Below are 23,264 nucleotides of genomic sequence, written 5' to 3'. Positions count from 1 at the left end.
TTTAGAAAGCTCAATACCAAAAGCCACATGCTGTCTTGCCAGTCCTAGTTTGAACTGTAAAAAAACAATATATATGCCTCAATAATGTTCCATTTCTCATTTACAGATATCATTGTTCGTGAGTGTGGGAAATTAAAACATAATAAAATCACAGCGACATTGAAACACATATTTTTTGTCTGAGCAGCTCTTCTCTTTATGATGGAAAGCACGTACCACTCTCCCTACTTTATATCTGAGAAATTGCCACAGATACTGAAGGCACACAGTAGATCATTAGCTAAGGCAAGAACTGAGATGAGTTTCTTTGATTTGTGAATGTGTCCTCACCACCTGATTAGGTAATTTTTATTGCAGAAGCAAATATTCAATCTTTATTATGTGCACTGCAGTGCAATCTAGCAAGCTACAAGCATGGGTCTGAAACCCATAGTTTTAGTCTGCAAACTCAAACCAAAAATACAGCGCAGCAGGGAAAAAGATGGATGACAGAGCAGTGCATCTCAGTGCATCTTTATTGAGGGTCTATTTTTCCGTGTTTCTGCATGTCCTGACCATTACCACAGCCATAACATGAATCTGACAGCACTGACTCTTCTTTTCTCTCTTTGGAAAACTGGTGATGAAACAAGATTTCTGAAGTAAGTGGCTGTCAATCAATACCCAATATGCACACAGGTGCTGATTTCACACTCTTCTAGACAAAAATCAGCAATAAGTGGAAAGGTAAGCAATACTCAATTATAGCATGAAGTCTAAAATCTTTTTGTGATGTGACATTTAAAGAGAACAGTCTCAAATATTACTTAAAAGAGCCAAGAAATGTTTGTTAGCTAGCAGCTTTCTGCAGGCTGTATTCAACGGGGTCTGTGAGATACTTATAATGAATAGATTACAAACATTTCTGATAATTTTTGCAAGTTTTTCTTGTGTCTATGATGGATAACAGGGTATTATCACCCCAAACAAGTCTTATCTGTCAGTATTCATTGTGAATACTAAATTGGAGTTATTTGTAGTGATTAGCACTGCAGTGACCTTTGGTAGTGCACATCATTACACCTTAGAAATGATCACAGCTCTCAGAAGAGGAGAGCGAGAAGAAGCAGCACTGCAAACAGTGCAGCTGCAATGGAAGGAAAGGGAAAGAGCATTGCAGGAGCCTAGGAGAACTGAAGTCTTGTGGGAAGAAGGGCAGTGTGTGACCCTACCCTGAGGCTGAGACACAGCACTACAAACAGACAGCAGAAAGGGTCATTTATAGCCTACCTTTTTTCTTTTTTTTTTCTTTTTCCCCAACTTCAGATATATACACATGAAATCTGGAAAGCCACTGGATGTGTCAAAATGAGCCTCAAATGAAGATTCACCTTGATCTCATTATGACATTAGACTGCTGCCAAGTGGACAGCTGATCTCAGAGCAGATCTGACTACAGTAAGTAGAGCTGATGGATTTTTCATTGAGTTGCTCAATTTGTAATTGTGAGTGCAAAAAAATACAGTGCCTGAGGTATTGCTTACACAAAATGTTTCCAACAATTAAAAAGGAGTAAATGAGAGGAAAGAAAAGGGGGGGATTGGGGGGAGTAAGGGAGAGTAACAGTTATCTAGCTCTATGAGGTAAATATCAGTGCAAATTTATGGCTTTAATTTTTCAGTCCACCTATGCTTTGTGCTTGCATTGAGGCGTACAACTAAGGATGTGCTTTCAAATATATGTGCTATAATGGTTTTACATAGTAAAAGAGCACCTTCTGTATAAATAAAATACTAAAAAAGAATAAAATACTGTAGTAATCAAGCTTTTTGTAACTTTGCTTTACATTCTCACTTATCAAAGTATCACTTAGACATATATCCACATGGGTATCAGCTCTGAAGAACAGCACATCATTTACCTGTGCTCTGTCAAACAGCCAGGCTGCTCCCCTGCTCACCTCACTGCCCACCCTGCAAGTGCTTGGAGCAGGACAAAGATGGACTGGATTTCACTTTCCCAAAGTAGGGTAATGAAGGGCAGGCCTGAGAGGCAGCCTATGCTCTTGGCCCTCCTCAGTCCTGGAAGTAGCCTGGCCTGAACACTCTTGAATAAACAGAAATGTAACTTATAAAATCATAGAATGGCTTGGGTTGGAAGAGAAATCAAAGATCATTAATCTCCAACCCCCTGCCACACACAGGGCCAACAACCTCCATATCTAATACTAGACCAGGCTGCCCAGGGCCCCATCCAACCTGACCTTTAATACCTCCAGGGACGGGGCATCCACAGCCTCTCTAGGCAGCCTGTTCCAGCACCCCACCACTCTCTTGGTAAAGAACTTCCCCCTGACATCCAACCTAAATCTCCCCTCCCTCAACTTAAAACCATTTCCCTTTGTCCTGCTGTTATCTACCCTTGTAAAGAGTTGAATCCCCTCCTGTTTGTAGGCTCCCTTTAGGTACTGGAAGGCTGCAATGAGGTCACCCCGCAGCCTTCTCTTCTCCAGGCTGAACAAGCCCAGCTCCCTCAGCCTGTCTTCACAGGGGAGGTGCTCCAGCCCCCTGATCATCTTTGTGGCTCTGCTCTGGACCCTCTCCAACAGCTCCCTGTCCTTCTTGTACTGGGGGCTCCACACCTGGACACAGTACATACAGGGCCTCCCAAGAGCAGAGTGGAGGGGGACAATCACCTCCCTGTCCCTGCTGACCACCCCTCTTCTGATGGAGCCCAGGATGCCATTTGCTTTCTGAGCTGCAAGAGCATCTGCAAGCATGAAAGATATTCTGCTAAAGATGCATTAAGGGGAGTGGATGGGGAAATATGATACAAACTGCTTTCTTTTCATGTGAGACAGCTGACATTTCCACACGGTGCCTGGTGCCAGGCAGCACACAGCTACTGCTACTGGATGTGGCCATGGATGCTTTGCATTATTCCTTCAGCACTCTCTCAGGGTGAAAACTCAGTAGCCTGGAATAAATTAAATGCATTTTCATTTCTGTCTCCATTAAACATAGCAAATTTCAAGACAAGCTGAATCTGGATTTAGAATCTAGAGCACTTAACATGTCAGCCACTAAACAAAATACAACGTGTTTCTTAAATACTATATGACAGTCACTGCCCTACAATATCACTGTAGTTTTAATTAAACTACCTGAAATGGAATAAAATGGAACCCACAGAAATTGTAAGAAATTACTTGTTTATGCAGATGTCACAGAGAAGCATAAAATACAACAGAGGCAGACAATCTTTTTCTCCCCTCTCCTTTTCTCACCTGGCCTCGCCTCACCTCTCCTATCTGGATTCCTTACCTTAGCAAGGTCAGCAGCACTCCTGTAGTATCACTTCCCACTCTGTAATAGTCATAATACCAGCTCTGCAAGCCTGTGAAGCCGTTATAAATAGTCCAACTGATAATTTACAGCTAAGAAGTCAGGTTTTTATAGGACCGGGGAATTTTCAGTCTATCTCTTACGCAACTATGATTGAAGTCTGCTGAGGAATGAACTGTCAGCAGAAGGCAGCTGAGCTCTGCTCTGGGAGCGTGTGACTGTGCTCGGTACGGCAGTTCGGGGATGTCTCACCAGATGTCTCCCTTGTACCAAATTCTTAGGTGCAAAGTTTTTTATTGCAAAGTCCAATTAGAAAACCTTCATGATTTCCGTTTAAAAGATACTGTATGTGACTACTACATAAATATTGCTGCACAGTGACTTGCTGGATACAGAAGACTGATTTAAAGTAGTTTCCTCATTCCAAACTATAATATGTTACTTAAGAGTGCATCATTTGCTGATTAGGTGCATCAGTTTGGTAAGCTGCAGTGCCTAAAGCTTCAAATTTGATTGCAGTCATTTTAATCACGTAACTAATTTTCAGTAACAAAGAGTTGTTTATTCCAAATGCATTCATGCATGTGAAATAAACTCAGTTATGCCGCATTCTGGAAGTGATAGTACTCTTACCAATTCCTAACATCATTAAAGCTCAGCCTACATGAAGGAAAAAGTGGTGGGAGAAGGAAGCATCCTCTGAAATTATTTTAAATTACGATTTAATCCAAAGGGACAGGCTCCAAAAACATGTGACCTTTGTGCCTCTGATATGAAAGAGCTGTCAAGTCCCTGCCCTGAGAGTGACACTAATACGATGGCTCATCTCACACCTCCCCTGGATCTGCATCCCACTCAATGGCAGTGCTTGGCCATGCCCTCCCAGAAGCAGCCAGCTGCTCAGCCTACCCGCACTGCTTCCTCTGGCCCAGAGGATGAGTGAGGAAAAGACGACTCAGTGAGGGAGCTTTATTTTGCAGCATGCTTTCCTAGATGTTGTGATCAGGGTGTGAAACCCTGCATGGGGAATCTTACTGTCTTGGAGAAGAAAAACTTGAGATTCCTGGGCCTGCAATACAAGCACCAGAGAGGGTAAACATTTAACAAAGCCTCAGAGTACTTTTGCTGATGGAAAAGTACTCACATCTAGCCAGACACCTTTCACGGAATGTACCTTCTCTCTGCTAAAAGCCATTTAGGAATGGCTTTTCAGAAATCTTTGGTTTTAGTCAGATGTTGGAGTGGGACCTAGAATGAATAATCTTACTGCCAACACACGTAAATCTCTGTTCCTAACCTATCACCTGTAGGCCAAAAGATGAGGAACAGGAATCCAAGGACATAATGTGTTGGCAGCAAAATGTCGCCTGAAGGCCATGAAACTGCTTTCACACTCCACTTGCTGCCTGCCAGTGAATGGGGGCTGCCCAGGTGTGTGCAGAATGTGTGCGCAGGGATATGTGGGTGGGAGAGGAGGAGGTTCATTGTCTTGTTCCAGAAGTGAATGGTTTTCAGTCTATTTTAGGAAGATGCCATCAGTGGGACATAAAATGCTTGGAACATGTCCTCTCTCACTCAGAAACTCCCTCTATAGCGATGGTGGGGAGGAAGCCACTGGAAAATTCCTGCACTTAACAAATTCGGATATATTGTTTTTCCATCTTTTTTAACTGCACAAGCAGTGAAAAGCAACTGGAGTGACAGCCCAGACTGGTCCAGACTGAGATCCAAAAGACATTCTGCAAGAATAGGACTTTGATGCAAGAGTGGGAGTGCAGGACCTTAACACAAATAGGAAACAAGCTCATTGACAACATCAGTCTGATCTACTGATGTAGGGTTCTAATCAGAAGAGCTATCTGAAACTTAAATCCAACCCTAGGATTTAACAAAATAACACATAAATCTAAATGTACAAGGACTTCTCCGAAAGTAATGCCTCCTGTTTTATCATGTTGGCTCACAGTGTCAGAGGTGCATGTTGGTGATATGGCAGTAGAGGTTGCACTTTCACACCAGTACCCTATTATGTGTTGTTCCTGTGTTACAGATGGCAGCAGAGGGGCACTCTGACACAGCGGCATCTGATATGGAATTGCAGATAAAGCAAAGGGGTGCAACTGAATTTCTCTATGCAGAAAAAATGGCACCCATTGACATTTACTGATGCTTTCTGAATGTTGATGGAGACCAAGCAGTGGATGTGAGCACAGTGAGGTGGTGGGTGGTGCATTTCAGCAGTGCTGACAGCGGCAGTGGGTCACCTCCGCTGGTACAGATTGTTAAGATCACAGCATGCAGGCTCCTGTTCATCACTGGTGAAAATGAAAAGCTAGGCAGTGGTGACTGTGTTGAAAAATTGTATTTTGTAGCTGAGTATTTGCTCTATCAAGTAGTGTTAATGTGCTCTCTGTATCTGTTGTAGTTCTCATGGAAATAAATAGGAGCATTACTTTCAGAGCAACCTATGCACATACGAAAAAAATGCAACTAAATACTGCAGTGGGTACTTCTGAGCTTTTCTAAGCTGGAAGGTGAAGTGGTGCTAAAAAGAAGGAACAGTTTGTACATTGGCTTACACTCAGAGATTTAATTTCTCCACAGTAGGTAACCAGCACTGACATCTGTAAAAGTCACTGTGCATTAAAGAACAAGAATCCAAATATGGGTCATCCAGAAAGCCTGCCAGCCCATCTCTGCCAGCAACGGCAGCTGCAATACAAGCACAAAGGCAGAAGTTTTTATTGCAGTGACTTCTGATGATTGAGCCCAGCACTCTTTTCAAAGGAGGGGCTGGCTGCTCACCAGACCTATTTTAATGCTTGATTCCAGAAAGCTGATGGCTTTGAACTTGACACAGGGGAACAGAGGGCAGGCAGCAAGAGAAGAAGACAAATGCAGGCAAACTCATTTAAGCCAGTTGTGACTTGAGGTTCTTCATTTTTGCACAAGTGCTGAAGGCAGTGAGGTGAAACAAAACAGGCTGACTTTACCAACAGCAGAGTGGAAACTGAGGTGCAAAAATAAATGTAACAGACAAAGGAACGCCTCCATTGTGAAATAACTCGGAGACTTGCCAGAGCAAAATTTATTTTCAGATTTGCAGTGAGCTCATGTATACATATAAAATTTATGTTTGTGTATATTCTTTTTCTTGACGCTGCCCTTTTCATTAACAAACTTCAATCATCTGGCTTACAGACAACTGATAGTAACTGAGCCTGTGTGAAAAGGCAGCAGGTTATTTCCTGTCAGTCACCAATGTCACTTAGTGAAGTGGCTTGAAATGCCCTTTAGACAGCCTTAACTCTGTCCCATTGTGGTGGTCTCACCCTGATGGCAGCTGAGATCCACTCTGCAACAGAACAGGTGAAGAAAACATGATGAAAAGAAGGCTGATGAGTCAAGAGAAGGACAAGGAAAACACTCAGCAATTTCTGTCATGGGCAAACAGGCTCAGCATAAAGGAGATTAATGTAATTTATTTCCTACTGATAACGGATAAAAGCAGTGAAAACAAAGGCAACTAAAACCACCTTCCCCCTCTATCCACCCTCTTCTATCTCCTGATCCCAAGCAATGCAGGGGAACAGGGAGTGGGGGCTGCAGTCAGTCTGTAAAGCTTCATCTCTGCCAGCCTTCCACAGTCACTCTGCCCCTTCTCAATGTGGGTCCCTCCCACAGTAGCATCCACCCTGAGCTGTGGGCTTCCCACAGGCTGCAGCTCACCCTGCTCACAGAGGCCACCCCTACAGCCCTGTGCAGCTACCAATACCTTGGGCCATGTAAGTCCAACACACTACTTCAGAAAAATTTCAGTTTACAAAAAATTGCAAGGGGCAAATGTGCTACATCCTGCATCAGCCTAGTACAGGTCTGATCCCCTTGAGCACGTTTTTCTTTTAAAGAAAGTGAGCAGTACTTCTGACCCAAATGGTTTTCTGAAACAGTTTTGTAATACCCCAGCCAAATCTGTATCTCAGTACCTGAACATTTTGTTTATCTACAAGGAGCTGGAATGTCTCCCTGCATAATTCATGATGCTGTGAATTATTTTTATGTATCTTCCAGCTTTTTTTTTTTCCAAAAGGCATTTGCTTACTGAAGACCAGAAAAAACAAAAACGCTTAATGGCATTCTGGAACAATCTTAGGCCACGATCTTGCAAACACTATTTACTGAGAACGGTGAGGAACTGTTGATGTATGTAAGGTAAATCCCAGGTGCTAAACATTTGCTGGATCAGAGTTTGCACGTTTCAAGGTGCAAAAACAAAACAAGAATATTCTTGTTCCAAGTCCAGTATCAACGCTTCATATTATTTTAATCTATAATTTGAAACTGCTAAAATAGCAAAATTTTTATTAAAAAAAAACAAACACAGATTGCAATGTATTTCATATTTCTCTTACCTCCCCCTGGGATGCTGAACAAGCAAAACGGCTCGAACTCCTATAGATGGATCTTCGTCTAGCACAGGCTAGCACAGCTTCTATGATTCCCATCAGACTAATGTAGCAATGAAATGAAGACAGACATCATACTCATCACACGAGCTGTAAATACATGTGAACAGAAATTGATTTTGAAATGTTCTTGGCAGTTTCCCACGAAAACATCATTACTGTTTCAAGAAAAAGCACATCATGTATTGCTTCAGGATTCCTAAGAATTAAAAAACTGTCTGACCTCTGTTTGCAAAATGTTTTTAAAAGGAAAGAAAAATAGAGAATTTTATGGCCTCTCAAAATTTAGTAGAACAAGAATATCACTGGAGCACTGGGTCCAATTCTGGGCTGCCCATTACAAGACAGACATGGAGCTACTCGACAGTCTAGTGAAGGAGCACAAAGGTGAAGTCACTGGAGCACTGGGGCACGGTGAGGAGAGGCTGAGTGAGCTGGGACTATTCAGCCCAAAGAAGAGGAGGCTTGGGTATCTCATCAATGTCTATAAATATTTGAAGGGAGGCTGCAAAGATGATGGAGCCAAGCTCCTGTCGTTGGTGCCCGCTGCCAGGACAAGAGGCAGTGGGCACAAACTGGAAGGCTCCATCTGAGCACCAGGCAGCACTTCTGTAACGTGTGAGTGACACAGCACTGGTACAGGCTGCCCAGAGAGGCTGTGGGGTCTCCTTGGAGATCTTCAAAAGTCACCTGGACATGGCCCTGAGCACTGTGCTCTTGGTATCCCTGCTGGGGCAGGGGTTGGGCCAAAAGGACCCAGGGCATCCTTCCCACCCCAACAACTCTGTGAATATACTTAGAATTGTATTTTGAAATGTGTCCATCTGGAAAATTTCAGGAGTGACTGTAGTTTTCTTGACTATCAGCCTATTTCCAACATCTTAAATAAAGCCATCTGTTCTATTCTTTGAGTGGACAATGACCATACGTGCTAAGTCAGGTTATTTTATGTTCTTCTAAGTCTGCAATTGTAAAGGATAATTCATCAGGATCCTATGGAGGTAAGTCAGTATTTTGCTAACTCATGAAAGCATCTAGAACAGACTGCTCTCACACAAAGTTAGATGTATGCAATTATGCTTGTGTCCCTGTTCCCTAACCTAGGCTTCCTCACTCCTTTAGGTCTGATGAAAATAGCTGGATAGAAAAGACTTCAAACAAGTATCTGATTACAGTTTTTATTGTTGCAAATCCAGCTTTGTCATAATGCTTTGATAGTTTGACAAAACAAACAAACAAAAAGCTGAAATTTCAACAGTGTTTAATTATTTATTGCCTGTGGCTGTGCCTGGTCCTGGGGATGCAAAGAGTGGTTACTGTCCTCAGCTTTCTTCATCATCTGCAGCTGCTGTGTGTGAGCTCCTTGCCTTCACAAGCTCATTTCCATCATGACAATTACTGAGATAAGGTAGCACAAAGGCAATAGCACAATGTACAGAGAAGAAAATTCAAGTGAAATATCACAGACAAAAATGTTAGCTGTTTTTAAGTAAAAACATTACTTAACTTCAGATAATGATTTTATTCCTGTGCCTTGAAATGGTTCCAAATTCCAGACCTGCCAAAAATGTTACAAGTAAAATCCTGGATCTTGCATGAACACCAGTTGTAGCATAGAGGCACTTAAGAAAATTTCAAATTGATATTGTGTGTTGCACTGACAGACTAATTATTAATACAGAACTAGCTATTTTATTTTAATATCAATAATGGAGAACACAGCAGGATTTTGTGCTTCATTATTGTGCTTCAAGCTACGGCAGGGGAGATTCAGGCTGGACATGAGGAAGTATTCCTGTTCAGAAAGGGTGGTCAGGCACTGGAACGGACTGCCCAGGGAGGTGGTGGAGTCACCGACCCGGGGGGTGTTCAAGGAAAGACTGGATGTTGTGTTGAGGGACATGGTTTAGTAGGAGCTATTGGGAATAGGTGAACGGTTGGACTGGGTGATCTTTTAGGTCTTTTCCAACCTTGGTGATTCTATGATTCTGTGATTCTATGATTCTATTGTGTTAGCCAATGCTGGAACCACGCAGAGAGCTGCAAATTAACTACTGTTCTCTAAGCATTTAAAAGTATTCTTGGTTCATTAGAAATCACCTTGAACATACAGAACTGGACATAATCTGCTTGGCAAAGAAACTGAAGATTGTGACAGACATATCTGCAGGAAAATGTCCACCATCCTGCCAGTTTCAGAAGGTTCAAGCTAAAGGAACTCTAGGAATAACCATACCAGTGGGTGGCTCGGGTTAGGGCCCAAGTGTGCTCTTTTGGAAGACAGATTTTTGCCAGAAAAGCCAAAACTTAGAATATCAAAGTTCCTGCTCTGCAGAGAGCTTTGGCATTTGTCAGCAATGGTGTGGTAGTGATTCATCTGTCAACAAGCATGCAAATAAGAATGCGTAGAGGTATTGAAAGTGATATAATGCTTTTCCTTAACGAAAAATGAGAGACTTCACAACAGCTGCTGTGCTTTATCTATACTGATACTCTTGCTAAAATAATCCAGTCTTTTCAACCAACTCTCTAGCATTGTTTCCTTGCCTCCTAAGGAAGCAAGGCACACATGGTCATGTATGACTGCCCATCTACCTACTTATCATTCCACACGTAATCCCATGATTTTGCATCTGTTTGCCAATTTCAAACAAATTCAGTAATAAAGACAGAGCCTCAAAGAAATAAATTTTCTGTTCAATTCCTAAGCTTCATCAAGCTGAGCTGTGAACAAAAATGCAGTTCTCTTGGGGCAAAAGGCAGTTCAGTGCAGCCCTTAACCACGGGCCAACTACAACTACACTCACCTGCCAGATAGGAACAGTGCAACTGGGTGAGAACTATTGGCATGGCACAGGCCTGGGAGAAAGATGGCCACTATGGAAAATAGAAAACAAATCAGCAAGACATCCAACTTTACTAGTTTCACTGTTCATGGACCAGCTTGTTTAACAACAAACATGTCTCAGAAGGTAGGTCTGCTTCATGAAAGCACAAGAACAGTAAAAGTAAACCTACTGGACTCCAAATGATGTATGATAATTTAAATATTTAACACAATATTTAACATAATCTCTGTGAAATAATGTTCTATCTTGTGATAGGTAATTTTCCTTGTGATGAAATGGCAATACAAGCAGTAAAAGTTACATCACTTCTGTCATGCAGAAATTGTGTTTGTATTACCAACCACGCACAAGTAACGGAATAAAAGGCTGACTTTGGAAAAAAGCTTCCGCTGTGCAGGGCCAAGAAAGTATTTCATTTTCCAAATAGGTCTGCACATCACTGTCAAATGATTGTCAGGGAACAAAAATTTAAAAGCTTTTGTGCAGTTTGTGAGCAGAGCCCATACAGCACAGGTTAAGACAATCTGAGAAATGAAAAAATACTTACAGTAACCACGAGCACAAATCTCTGAGCAGCCAGGAGAAGGATGTGAATGACAGTGCTATGAAACCCCTGGGACTGCCCCTGCTGGGTGTCTTCTGGTCAGACTTGTCTGTATTTTGGCTGCTAGCACAGTATCTGCAGCACACAGTGCTATGTTATTCTTCAAAAACCCATGTCAGCAAAGATAGAAGAAGGGCATAAGGGGAAAATGGGCACTTGATGGTTGGACTTGATGATCTTAGAGGTCTTTTCCAACCTTAATGATTCTATAATTCTAGTGCAGACATGAAACAACTCTGCCTAACTCAATCCCTTCTGCCAATTGCCCAAGAGCCAGCTGCCTATCAGCCAAGAACTGATTACAAAGCAGAGAGGTTGTCCTATGAACTCCAGAGACACTCTTTTAGGAGTGAGGGTTCCCAGGACAAAGCCTGAGCCGGCAGGGAGAGCTCTCCTGAGAGGGAATGGCAGCACTGGGCAGTAACAGGTACTGATGGCTGATTTCAGTACATTGAGTAGGAGCTACTCTTGAATTCAACAGCCAGTGCACTCTAATAGGTCTGGACAGCCTCTAGGACAACTCTAAATACACATCTGTTACTGAAGCTTAGGCTGGGAGTGCAAGCCCAGTGTTTCACCTTCAGCATTGGAGAGATTTGGAATACAGTGTAGGAACAAAACTGGCCACCATACGGGTACCCCAAAGCCCATGTGTTTGACAAACTGATGTGCTCTGTATGGACAGATTTTCTAGAACGGAAGCAGCAACTTTGAGGATTCAGCTCCCCCCTCTATTACCTATATGCACCACACCTGTCTCAAAACCTTTTACTTCTACCATCTGCAATTTGCCTCCAACTCTTTGGCTTCTTGGATCAAGAAGTATGGCATACCTAGGAAGCATAAACCAGTGTAGAAGGGAAAAATGGGGGAGAAACACATTTTTCTCATCTTGAAACCACACGCATAGGTCCTCTGGGACACTAGAGGAGGGCAAACTAAGATCTGATGAGAAACATATGATATGCATTGGAGACATGATATACCCTTCCTTCTCTTCCTTTCATATCTGAAGTGCATCTAGGCATTATCTGAGTGAAAAGCATACAGAATGCATCATATCTAAAACCATGAAAGCTTTATACAAGGCAACACAAGCAGTTTAAGGTAGTCAATTTAATACATACATAAATATAAATGTACAGTTGTAAGAAGTATCCATGTAATTTTTTTTTCAGCTGTCCTATTGACTTCAGTGCTCCTCCACAAAAAAGGTACAGCTGAAACCATCATCCTCATTTCTCACTGACTGCTGCACAACATCTGCTTGCCCTGCAGTAGCTAAGCACTCTTTACTTTATCAAAAGACTCTTGAGAACATTTCTATTCCTTTTCTGAATGTGATTACAGGCTTCTTTATAAAAAATACTGTAGCCGTCTTGTTTGACCCTCTTAAAGAACAATGTTGCTAACCCAATTGATTTTCCTGTAAAGTTCATATTTTTCTTAAAGCATTTGCTGCTGAAATTGGCAAAGATCCATTTCCTCATGCTGAGATTCTCAGAAAGATGTACAAGCCAAGGTGACTCTTGTGGTTTCTTTCATTGCAGGAAGACAAGCACCAAAAGAGAGGATTCCTTAGCCATCAACAGGAGAACCCTGTCCAACTCATCTCCCAATCCAAAAGACTGCAGGAAAGTATCTGCCTTTTAAATCTGAACAAGAGACTGAAAACATAAAGTAAGTATCCTCAAAATGAGAGAGCAAAAAATATGTTGGAATGAAAAATTCAAAGCCTGACGATATTGAAGCAAATATTTACACTTGTGGTGTGGGCAAATACAAACCTAGAAGCACCACAAACATTATCAGAGAAGTACAAGGAGCTTTGGTTTCAGAAACTCAAGACCAAGCATCTTCATTAATTTACTGTTTATTAACTTATGCCATTGATGTCAGGTTTTGTTACAGCACAGCATGTCATAGTTTCCAGAAATAGATGCAAAAAACATGGTTTTGTATTAAATGATTTGATTTGTATAAACTATTATTTGATTTCCTAAGCTTACATGTGTAACATTTGCTGACAACCCAGAGGAGCATCAGTCTTTTGGAAAAATGTAGGGAACATGAGTAAAAACACTCAAGAGAAAAAATTGTTGACCATAATGTGCTGAAGGCAAAGGCATCCGACAGCAAAAATATGGTGCTTGAAATGCCTGGTAATGCCCCACCCAGGCTACTGTGTCCAGGTTTTGGATCCCCAGCTCAGGAAACACACGGAGCTGTTGGAGCAGGTCCAGAGGAAGGCCACAAAGAAGATTGTAGGGCTGGAGCACCTCTTCTATGAAAGCAGGCTGAAAAAAACATGAAAACATGTTCAGTCTGGAGAAGTGTTCAGGGAAGACTTCATTGCAGCTTTCCAGTACTTAAAAGGAGCTCATAAGCATAAGTCTTCAGGGAAGACTTTTTATACAAGTAGACAGTGATAGGACAAGGAGGAACGGTTTTAAATTAAAAGAAGAGAAATTCAGGTTAGATGTCAGGGGGAGATTTTTCATGGAGAGGGCAATGAGGTGCTGGCACAGCTGCCCAGAGAAGCTGTGGTAGCCCAGCCCTGGGGGAGCTCAAGGCCAGGTTGGATGGGGTCCTGAGCAGCCTGAGCTGGTGGGGGGCAGCCCTACACACAGCAGGGGTTGGGTGGATGGGCTGCGAGTTCCCTGTAACCTAAGCCATTCTATGATTCTGTGTTCTATGAAATGATTGCTGTAAGTGACTTAATCCAAAACCCCGTGGAGGTGATGAGATTCTTTGACTTAAATCATAATATTTGTCCCATTGTGTACCAGGAACTGAAAGATGAAAGGCACTACGTGCAAAGGAACTACGGAGGCATAGCCCTTGGATGGTCTTTCACCGTCCACCAGTTCACACGGACGAGAGCTGCGCTTAGTGTTGGCCTCAAGCTTTATCAAGCTGTTGTTGTTGATGTCGACCTGGTTTCTTTTAACTAGAAGCCCACTCAGTGGCCCACATCTTCTCTTCCTCACAAGCTCTGCTTGGCTCGCGCCTGAAGGAGCCACACACGGTCCGGTGTGATCGCGAGGCTGTCAGGGAGTCGCTCAGCTTTCCCCTCGTGTACATGTGTCCGCAGCTCCTGGGGGGCCGCTTCCCAGCCAAGAAAACCCAGCTGCTACCTGCCCTCCCAGAGCCTCATCCTCCAGCGGCGTGGGGAGGACGCAAGCCTCTGTACACGCTTCATCCCGGCGGATCCGCTGACGGCTGCAAGCAGACGAGCAGCAGCCAAGAGGGCGACGCGAGAAGACCCGCGCCCGGCAGGGAGGACCGAAGGGGCGGCAACCCGGCCCCGAGGGGCGCCCCTTCCCGCCTCCTCGCTCCTCCCTGCCGCGCTCCCGCCTCCCGGCCGCCCCTCGCTGTTTCCCGCTGCGCAGAGCGCCGCGCCGGCGGGGGCATGGCGAGCCAGCGCTGCTTCGCCAACCGCTTCGATGACTACGCGGGCAGCCTGGCGGCCGCGCCGGACAAAGAAGCGGCGGTGCCGCTGGTGACGGCCACCATCGAGCGGATCTTGAAGGAGCTGCCGCCGCTCGGTGGCGGGGCGGCGGGCAGTCCCCGCGTCTGCCAAGGCGGGCTGTACGGCGGGGTGGCCGGCGTGGCCTACATGCTGTACCACGTCGCGCAGTGCCCGCTGTTCGCGCCGTCGCGGGAGGCCTACCTGCGGGCCGCCCGGCGCGTGGTGGACGCCTGCCTGCGCTACCAGGAGGCGGGCGGCGAGGCCGACGCCGACACCCGCGCCGCCTTCCTGCTGGGCGGCGCCGGGGTGTACGCGGTGGCAGCCTTGGTGTACCGGGCGCTGGGGCTGCCCGACTTCGCCCGGCCTCTGGGCAAGTTCCGCGAGCTGAGCGAGGTCTGCGCGCCGCTCTCCTTTCTCGAGTGCGGCTCCGACGAGCTGTTCGTGGGACGCGCCGGGTACCTGTGTGCCGCCCTGGTGCTGAAGCAGCGGCTCGGCATGGAGGTAAGGAATCCCCGGCTCCCCCCGTGCCGCCGCCGCGGGAGCTGCCCTCCTCCTAGAGCAGGCGCTTGTCGGTCACCCGTGCCCCAAAGGAGAGGCGGGCAGGTGCCGAGAGATCTGCCGGGGGGCTCTTCGAGAGCGCGTCCCTAAAGTAACGTGGGTCGGAAAGCAGGTAAAGCAGGACAAGGGACTTATTACTACTGCAAGTGGTGCAAGGGACGGTGTTCAAAGGCACGTGTGCTTACTGACCCCAGCGCTCAGCACAGGCTTTCGGAAATCCGACCCTGCCTTGTGGTGCTTTTGGTGAATGGGAGCTGCTTGGGTAAGGCTTGCTTACGGCTCAGCTCTCTGCTAATTTCGGGAGTCGGGACTTTACCCTCGGATATTGCCGTTGGCAGCGCTTGGCGTTCTGAGCTTCCACTCAGTACGGTCCAGTAGCTAACCCTGCTGTTAGCTGTGTTTGTTACCGTGCGGTCAGTGCGGTGTCAGAGAGGGCACTCAGTAGATCTTCCTTCCTGTCCTCCTGTCGGGTCCAATCTGTGTCTTCTCTGTTCGTCACTGATTTGCAAGTTCGCGTGCTTATGGCATTTTTTTTTTCCTCCTGGGAGAGTAAGCAACTGTTACAAGTAAATAAATGCTGCGGGAAGGAGCCGTTCTGCCCCCTCCCAGGCGTTGAGATAGGAGTCCGAGGAAATTCACTTAATGGAGGACTGCAGGGACTCCAGCGGATCAGAGGGAATTGTTAAGTCAGCATCGTGGATTTTTTTATTGCCTTGAACAGAAATTCTTATAGCGCTAAGCATTTAAAGGAGCCGGGCATTCATGATAAAAGGATTCTGTCTGAAGACCCTTAAAGATAGGATGAGTTACATTATTCCTAAGCATAGCATATCTGTACTTTTCATTCAGACAGCATTTTCTGTGGAAGTTCTGCAGAGGCAGCAGTACCAGTTCTAGGGCATGGTTCTTCGCAGAGGTATCAGCTATCTTGGCAGTTGGGGTCACACTGAGGGAGTCTGTGCTTCCAGTTGTACACTGACGTACCAGCTGTACAAAACAGCACCCTGAGCTCTACTCCTTCAGTTATTTCCCCCCTCCTGCTGGTCTTGCATCCTTGACAGCAATCTGAGCAATCTCTGCAGTTCAGAAAGTGGGTGCAATCTCCTGATGTCCTTTGACAAGCAATACAAAGAAGGGGAAAGCTTTCCCTGTTTCCTTGCTTACCGAAAAGCATACTTTACATGGCTGTCAAGAGTTAAAACTCCCAACAGGTGAGCACAGGTGTGCACATATTGTGGAATTCCTCCAGCAGGTGAGTTGAGGACAATCATAGGGGATCTGTTATGCCACAGTCACAGTAAGACATATTGTGTCCTCTTGCTGATGTTTCAATCAGTCCTTCCATAGCACTGTTAATTCTGTCACCGCTGAATGTCACTGCAATTTTAATGGTGCAGGGAAAGAAAGAAATCAAAATATTTAAAATTGTTAAGTATTAATACTTTTAAAACAATTTTCATAGAAATTAAAACTTTTAATTAAAATGCTTTTTTCCTTATGAGAGCACAGCGATCACAGTCTGTAGTCTGTGTACTCACGCATTAGCAAAATTCAGCTTGCTGATCAAAGTTTCCATCCTCGTACAGAATTATTTTAATTAGTTCATTGCCAGAGCGGATCCTGCATCTTTTTACAAATGAGGAGAGGGATGCCCAGAGAGAGTGCATGTAAAGTTATTACCCAAGGTCAAACGGAAAGCCAGGTACATCCCAGAATAGAAACAACTCCTTGTGATTCTAACCGCTGGAAAATGCTACCTCCTGTAATTTGATTGTGCACAGCCTCACATGGCTCATTGCAGCATGTTTTCTTGTTGCACGCATTCTTTGGATGCTGCTGTGCAAACATTTCCAGCACAAAGAGAAGTCCATTCCTTACACTAAAATATGGCCACTGCTGCTCGTGTGGTTGTTTACTCCTCTGAATAAGTTAAATTGTAACCCACGTACAAGAAATCAATTATACTTGAAGGAATCTGCCATTGATGATGTGGGCTTGATTTTTCCAAGCAGCAGAGGAAGGGGACCACTCTATTTCAGTAAATACCAGTTTAGTTCAGCTGCTGTGCCCCAGTGCTTCAGTCCTAGCCTCAGTTTTTTAAAGCTTCACATATTCTTCAGGAAGTTAATTGACTGTCCTGAAAGATCCATTCAGTTGAATAACTTTGACCTCATGTGAAGAAGGCATTTGCATTCTGCTGGTTTTCAGAGTTTTAGGCTAATACAGCATTTTTTCCTGATGAATTAATTGGGAATTTTTGCATGAGTAAGGATTACTTAAACAGGCAAGAATTAACAGTCTGACCTTCTTGATGCACAGTGACTCTATGCTTCAGGAAAGATGGTCATTTCCAACCTTTCTTTTATCTCTATTACATTGTAATCGTGTCTCCTAGAGGGAGATAGGTGAAGTGTTTTTGCAGAAACAATATTATCATTTGTACAGGGTACACACAGATAAGGTGCATGTACCTGAGCAGTCTTTAATCCACGTGTTTTCACTGTTTTCTGCTCTTGCTTCTTCAGGTCATTCTTTCTGATGCTGCTAGCCTTGCCTTATTGTGTATTTTGGAGGGAATCCATCAGTCCTGCTTTTATGCAAATGGCAGTAACAAACCACTAAAGTGGTGGTCTTGCCCCTCTGTTCAGATGGTGTTTCATCATCTGCTGATGTTATCTCAGTGATGTTTCTCTCCCATTTCATGGTTGATGGAGCATGGTGTGCCTCAGTATTTGCACTTCCTTCTGGCAATGTCACACTGTCAGATGATGGGGGAAAAGGTACAGAAGTTCAAGTGGCTTCTTGCATCACCATCTGCTGAGATGCTATGACTTTTCAGCACCAATCAGGTTTTCTTTTAACGACTGGCTGAACTGGTGGGCTTGACTGATTTCCACCAGCTCTAGACTGCAGCAAAAAAGACAACAGCCAATAGCAGTATACCTTCTAGGAGGCAAAACAACGTTCTACATGACTGCCTGGTGCTTCATTCAAGGGACGGGAGTTTCTAAAGACACTGGGGACATTGTAAGAGATGGTTGCCTGCAGTTTCGGTGGTGAGCTGCTTGAACCACCGGGCTCTGTCAGCAGTGTGGCCAAGCCCATCCCCTCAGGGGCTGAGCCACTAGGGTCATTCCTAGAAATCCACGTGTTTGGTCCATTTTTTTCCAGCTCTTAGAAAAAAACAGAGAAAAAAACAAAAGGAAGGAGCTTGCTGATGAACATGCTTAGAGGGATTGAACAGTGCCCATTTGAGGACAGGCTGAGAGAGCTGGGGCTGTTCAGCCTGGATATGAGAAGGCTCTGGAGAGACCTCATTGTGGCCTTTCAGAATCTAAAGGAGGGCTGTAAGAATGAAGGGAAGGGACTCTTCAGCAGAGTTTGTTGTGATAGGACAAGGGGAAATGGTTTCAAACAAGAAGGGAGATTTAGACTGGATGTAAGTTTTTTACACTAAGAATGATGAGGCACTGGCACAGATTGTCCAGAGAGGCAGTGAATGCCCCATCCCTGGAGACACTCAGGGTCAGGTGGAATGGGGCTCTGTGGAACCTGATGTAGCTGTAGGTGTCCCTGTTCACTGTGAAGGAGTTGAACCAGGCAACCTTTAAGAGTCCCTTCCAACTCAAACAATTCTATGATTCAGTGTTCCTTTGGGACTTTCTAAAGTGGAAGTTTCTTCATGCTGAAGACAGTGTTTATGAAAGGCAGTTGATGGATTGGTCTTAGGAAGGGAGCTCTGCAGAATATGTGCTGAAGGGATGCTCTTCCAAGTGCTGTTGTGCAAGGTCCCATGCTGGGCTTTTATTCCAATCTACACCTCAGTTGGAAGACTTGTTCTTTGAGGTGAGATTTCATTCTTTCTCTATATTAAAGTCCTTTCTCTCATGTGGAAGAATTTGCCAGTTCATCTGAAGTGCGGTGGCATTTGTAATGTCAAATGCACAAACTGTGGTGCTAGCTGGAGCTCTACTGATTTCATTATTTCATTTTACACAGGCCACTACACAGACAGGATGTCAGTTTTGCCACAGAGGATTTAAGTGAGATACCAGAGAAGATTAAAAAAACAAAAGGTTTTCTTTCTAGCCTGCTTCTTCTAAATGTCCTTCTGTTTATGGTTTCTCAAGCCACACAGGACAGAATTTGCATTAATTTGCTTAAATTGATGAATTTAAGCTGGGAGTTGACATGGGAGTTTCTAAATAAAGAACGAATCAAAGGAAATTATTTAAATTTGGATTTGTTTAGTAAGCATTCTAAAATAGTTTGGGTCTCCATTTCAGAATTTCTCTATCTTTCTTCATTAGGGCAACATGAGTCTTTATTTTAAACAGCCTTCAAATTCTGAATCTGGGCCATTGTGATAATGGCCACCTGGATCCAGCTTGGCATGGTGGAAGCTGAAAGTCCAATTGTAGAGATAAAGCAGAGAAATTAATTTTGAAAGTATTGAATTTCAAAAGTTTTGTTTAACTGGCAGTAAAAAGCACAGTAGTACAGAGCTTACAGGAAGGATCCTGCCAGGCCTGCAGATTTGATTGACACAATTTTAACGGTACATATACATTTTCTGTTGGGCTGCAGAAATATGGATTTTGACAGCTTATAGCTTAAGAGTGGTAGTAATCTGCCATCATCTTCTAAAAAGAGCTTTATACAAAGGCAGTCAGATATGCCTTTACTTTTTCACGCTGTTGGAAAAAATGTTTGCCAGTTCAGCATCATCTTCTTTGCAGAAATACCAACCTAACACAGACATTCCAATGTTTGTTTAATATAAAAATGGTTCTTATTCAGAGTAGTCTCTTATAGCCATATTAGATCCCTGCTTTCCTATATTCCTCCTAACGACTTTACATTTCACATACAGCGAGTTCACTTCTAAACCTTATCTGTTCCATCATCATCCTCCTCATCACAAGGAGCAATTTTTAGGTCGCCCTTTGAAGTCTGTCGGTGCCTCTCTTTGGCCTGCTGGAAGTGAAGGTTTTGAATGCTGAGTGTCTTTGTTTTCTGTAGTGCAGAGCGTACTGCCTCTGCTGCGCTCCTGGCATGGAGAATGGGATCTGAGGAGCAATATACAGGCAGTGGAATGAGGGCATTTTGGTGGAAAAGATGCTTAGTCTGTTCTGTGGCCCTACTGAACATCTGGAAGCATCTCCAGCCACCTGAGCATTTGAAGCAGAAAAAAGAAGCAGCTCTCCAGCAGAGTGCAGGAGTGCAAGTTGGTGGTCTCGAAGGACAACTTACTGATGACCAGTCTGGTGGCACAGTGCAACCTGTCTCAGCCTGGTCTGATGGTTGGTGACCTGCACATAGCAGGGGGGTTGAAACTAGATGATCATTGTGGTCCTTTTCAACCCAAGCCATTCAATGATTCTAAGAAAAAACAACTTTCTCAAGCTTGCTGCCTTATGTTTTCCAAATTTTTGTTTGTATTTCATACTTATGTCAAATGTACTGCTTAACATTCTGTGTTTCCACAAATTAATTATGTTTTTTTAATTTATGTTTGCCTCCATGAAAAAGGCTGATACTGATTTTTTTTTTTTTGCATTGTTCTTGCAAAGAATTAAGAGCCTCAGTTTACTCCATAGTGAGGTATCAAGCAACACTGAATGACACAATAGAAAGAAAGGATGCGTACATAGAAGAGCACTAAAGCTGGTGAAGGAACTGGAGAACAAGAGCTATGGGGATCACCTGATGTAATTGAAATTGTTTAGCCTTGAGGAGGATAAGGAGAGAGCTTATCACTCCCTATGATTACCTAAAAGGAGGCTGCAGCAACGGGATGTTGATCTATTTTCTCCAGTGACAAGTGATTAGATGTGAGAAAATGCCCTCTGGTTGCACCAATAGAGGTTTAGATTGGACACTGGGAAGAATTTCTTCATGGAAAGTGTGAGGTTGGGTGTTGGAGGAGGTTGCCTAGGGAGATGGTAGTCGTCATCGTTGGATGTTATTTAAGAGACATGGGTACATGGCATTTAGGTACCCAGTTTAATGAGAGACTTAGCAGTGTTAGGTTGATGGTTGGACTTGATGGTCTTGACTTCTTTTCCAACCTAAATGGTTCTCTGACTCTGTATGGTGCCATATAGGGATGCAGGGAAACAGCTGAGGCATGGGAAAAATAATGTTTGACAAAGGCTGGGCAGAGAGCAGAAGAAAGAGGCAATTTAAAAGTAAATTAAAAAACAAAACAAAACAAAAGGAATAAAATAATGGCAAAAAAAAAAGTGAAAACTGAAGTCTACGTAGGCATAGCAGAATTTGAAAATGAATGAAAATAGCAAGAAATTACTTAGTCCTTGGAGCAAGGAAGATTTAAATCTGAAATGAAAAAAATTAGGTTCTCTGGCAAACTCGTGTTGTTTTGACAGCTAATGCACTCAATTTAGAGGAAGGTAAACATACAGCAGAAGAGTAGGGACAAAGAGAAAACAGGTGAGGGAAGAGCTTGAGGACTAAACACTACAGTTGGTTAAAGAAAATTACTGTTTTTATCTGCATGGATTTTGCTTGTCACTCATCTGTTCCTGTATTCTCTTTGCATATGCTCGTACTCTTACAGATGTAGCTGTCATCACATTCAGTGCTTGCAAATTCAGAACACAACATTATGTCTTATTCTATAATTTCTTTCTCTAAGGATTGATGGAGATAACTACTCGATGTCTGGAAGCTGATAAGGGCATTTTCATGGACATTCCTGTATTTTGCTTCTAGCACTGAAATTTTCTTATTACATGCATATAATACTATAGATTACTGCATAACCTAGATGGCAATTCTGTCAGGAATCCTTATTTACAAGACTAAGGAAGTAAAAGCGTGGAAGATTGAGTGGCTAGTGAGAGAAAAAAAGAGCACAGGGCTAACTAGAAGCAGTTCCCAATGAAAAAGTGAGATCGTACCTACAGAACTGAAATGGACATATAAAATTAAGCCTTATGCTTCTCAATAGTCATTTAATACACATGGTTAGAATATTAGAGTTGTATGTAAACCCGAGCACAGCTCTCCATCCCATATAGCAGGGCTCATATCTGGAAACCATCCCTTTCTTTACATTTAATCTATAGTCCTTACTTTTCATTGTTAATTCATCCAGGCAGTCTTAACATCGACCTGTGGCCCTCTTCAAAGGTTGCAGAGTAGGTATTGTATGGGTGCTGCTACTTCAGCCTTGCCTCCAAGTGGTAAAAGAGCTCTGTAGAAAGGAGCTGGGAGGCAATTAAAATGCTTATGTCCTGTGGGCTTGCTCTCTGCTGCACAGCATTGTGATAGACATTTGTTAAAACTGGGATCTTGTTTGTCAGCTAACTTCACTATTCCCCCCTGCCTTTATTTCCTAATCAGAATTCAATATATGCAGTCCGGTCACCATTTTTTGATAAGGCAATATGTCAAAATGCCTCTTTGTCTGTGTCTGTCACGCAGTTCTTTGACTACTGACAAGAATGAGATTAAGCACCGTGTGATATTGCATAACCTTCTGTCCACTCCAACAGTTCTCAATGAAAATAACATCAAAAACAATTATTTCTTATCTATGTTGTTGTAGGATTATTTTCAAGTGACAGTGAGCTGCTTTATTTTTCCAGAAGTAACAAGGAAAATAATTGAAATGGCTATTTCATTTCAGGCAAACATGATCAAGAAGTGTCTTTATAGCAATTCAGGCTGTTGCTGAGTCATTTGGTGTTTCTCAGCTCGGTGTATTTTGATGTCTGAGAGCAGAACCATAAATCTATTTTTGCAACAGTTCAGCTTTCCTGAATTCCTCAGTTTAATGGCTTAATATCTGTTGTGCATCATGAATGAAATGGAATGGATGTCAGCACTGAATGACCAAGGAAAAAAGAATTGTGCCAGATACATACACCTTCTAGCTGTCCATAGCATTTAGTTATTCTGTGTGGCTTATTTTTTTCCTCTACAGAATATTTCTGTAATTGGTATGGTGGTTTTTTTCATGGAGAA

The 23,264-nt window shown here is 43.5% G+C and overlaps 1 protein-coding gene and 1 long non-coding RNA gene across 2 annotated transcripts in view; both read left to right on the top strand.

Moving 5' to 3' along the window:
- Positions 1–490: 490 nt before the first annotated feature.
- On the top strand, positions 491–13,010 carry LOC122156107. The gene is made up of 3 exons (XR_006167382.1): positions 491–726; positions 1,306–1,437; positions 12,793–13,010. It is a non-coding gene; the product is annotated as an uncharacterized LOC122156107 (long non-coding RNA).
- Positions 13,011–14,654: 1,644 nt separating this feature from the next.
- LANCL3 (LanC like 3) overlaps positions 14,655–23,264 on the top strand; it is a 34,149-nt gene continuing 25,539 nt past the window's right edge. The window contains exon 1 of the mRNA XM_042810869.1: positions 14,655–15,215. Within this exon, the coding sequence (XP_042666803.1) occupies positions 14,655–15,215 (561 nt within the window). The remainder of the gene's footprint in view (positions 15,216–23,264) is intronic.

The sequence above is a fragment of the Centrocercus urophasianus genome, unplaced genomic scaffold (genome assembly GCF_019232065.1).
Source record: "Centrocercus urophasianus isolate 14NV4802_14NV808 unplaced genomic scaffold, USGS_Curo_1.0 seq_12, whole genome shotgun sequence".
Classification (NCBI taxonomy): domain Eukaryota; kingdom Metazoa; phylum Chordata; class Aves; order Galliformes; family Phasianidae; genus Centrocercus; species Centrocercus urophasianus.
This window is presented reverse-complemented; position numbering and strand designations above follow the sequence as displayed.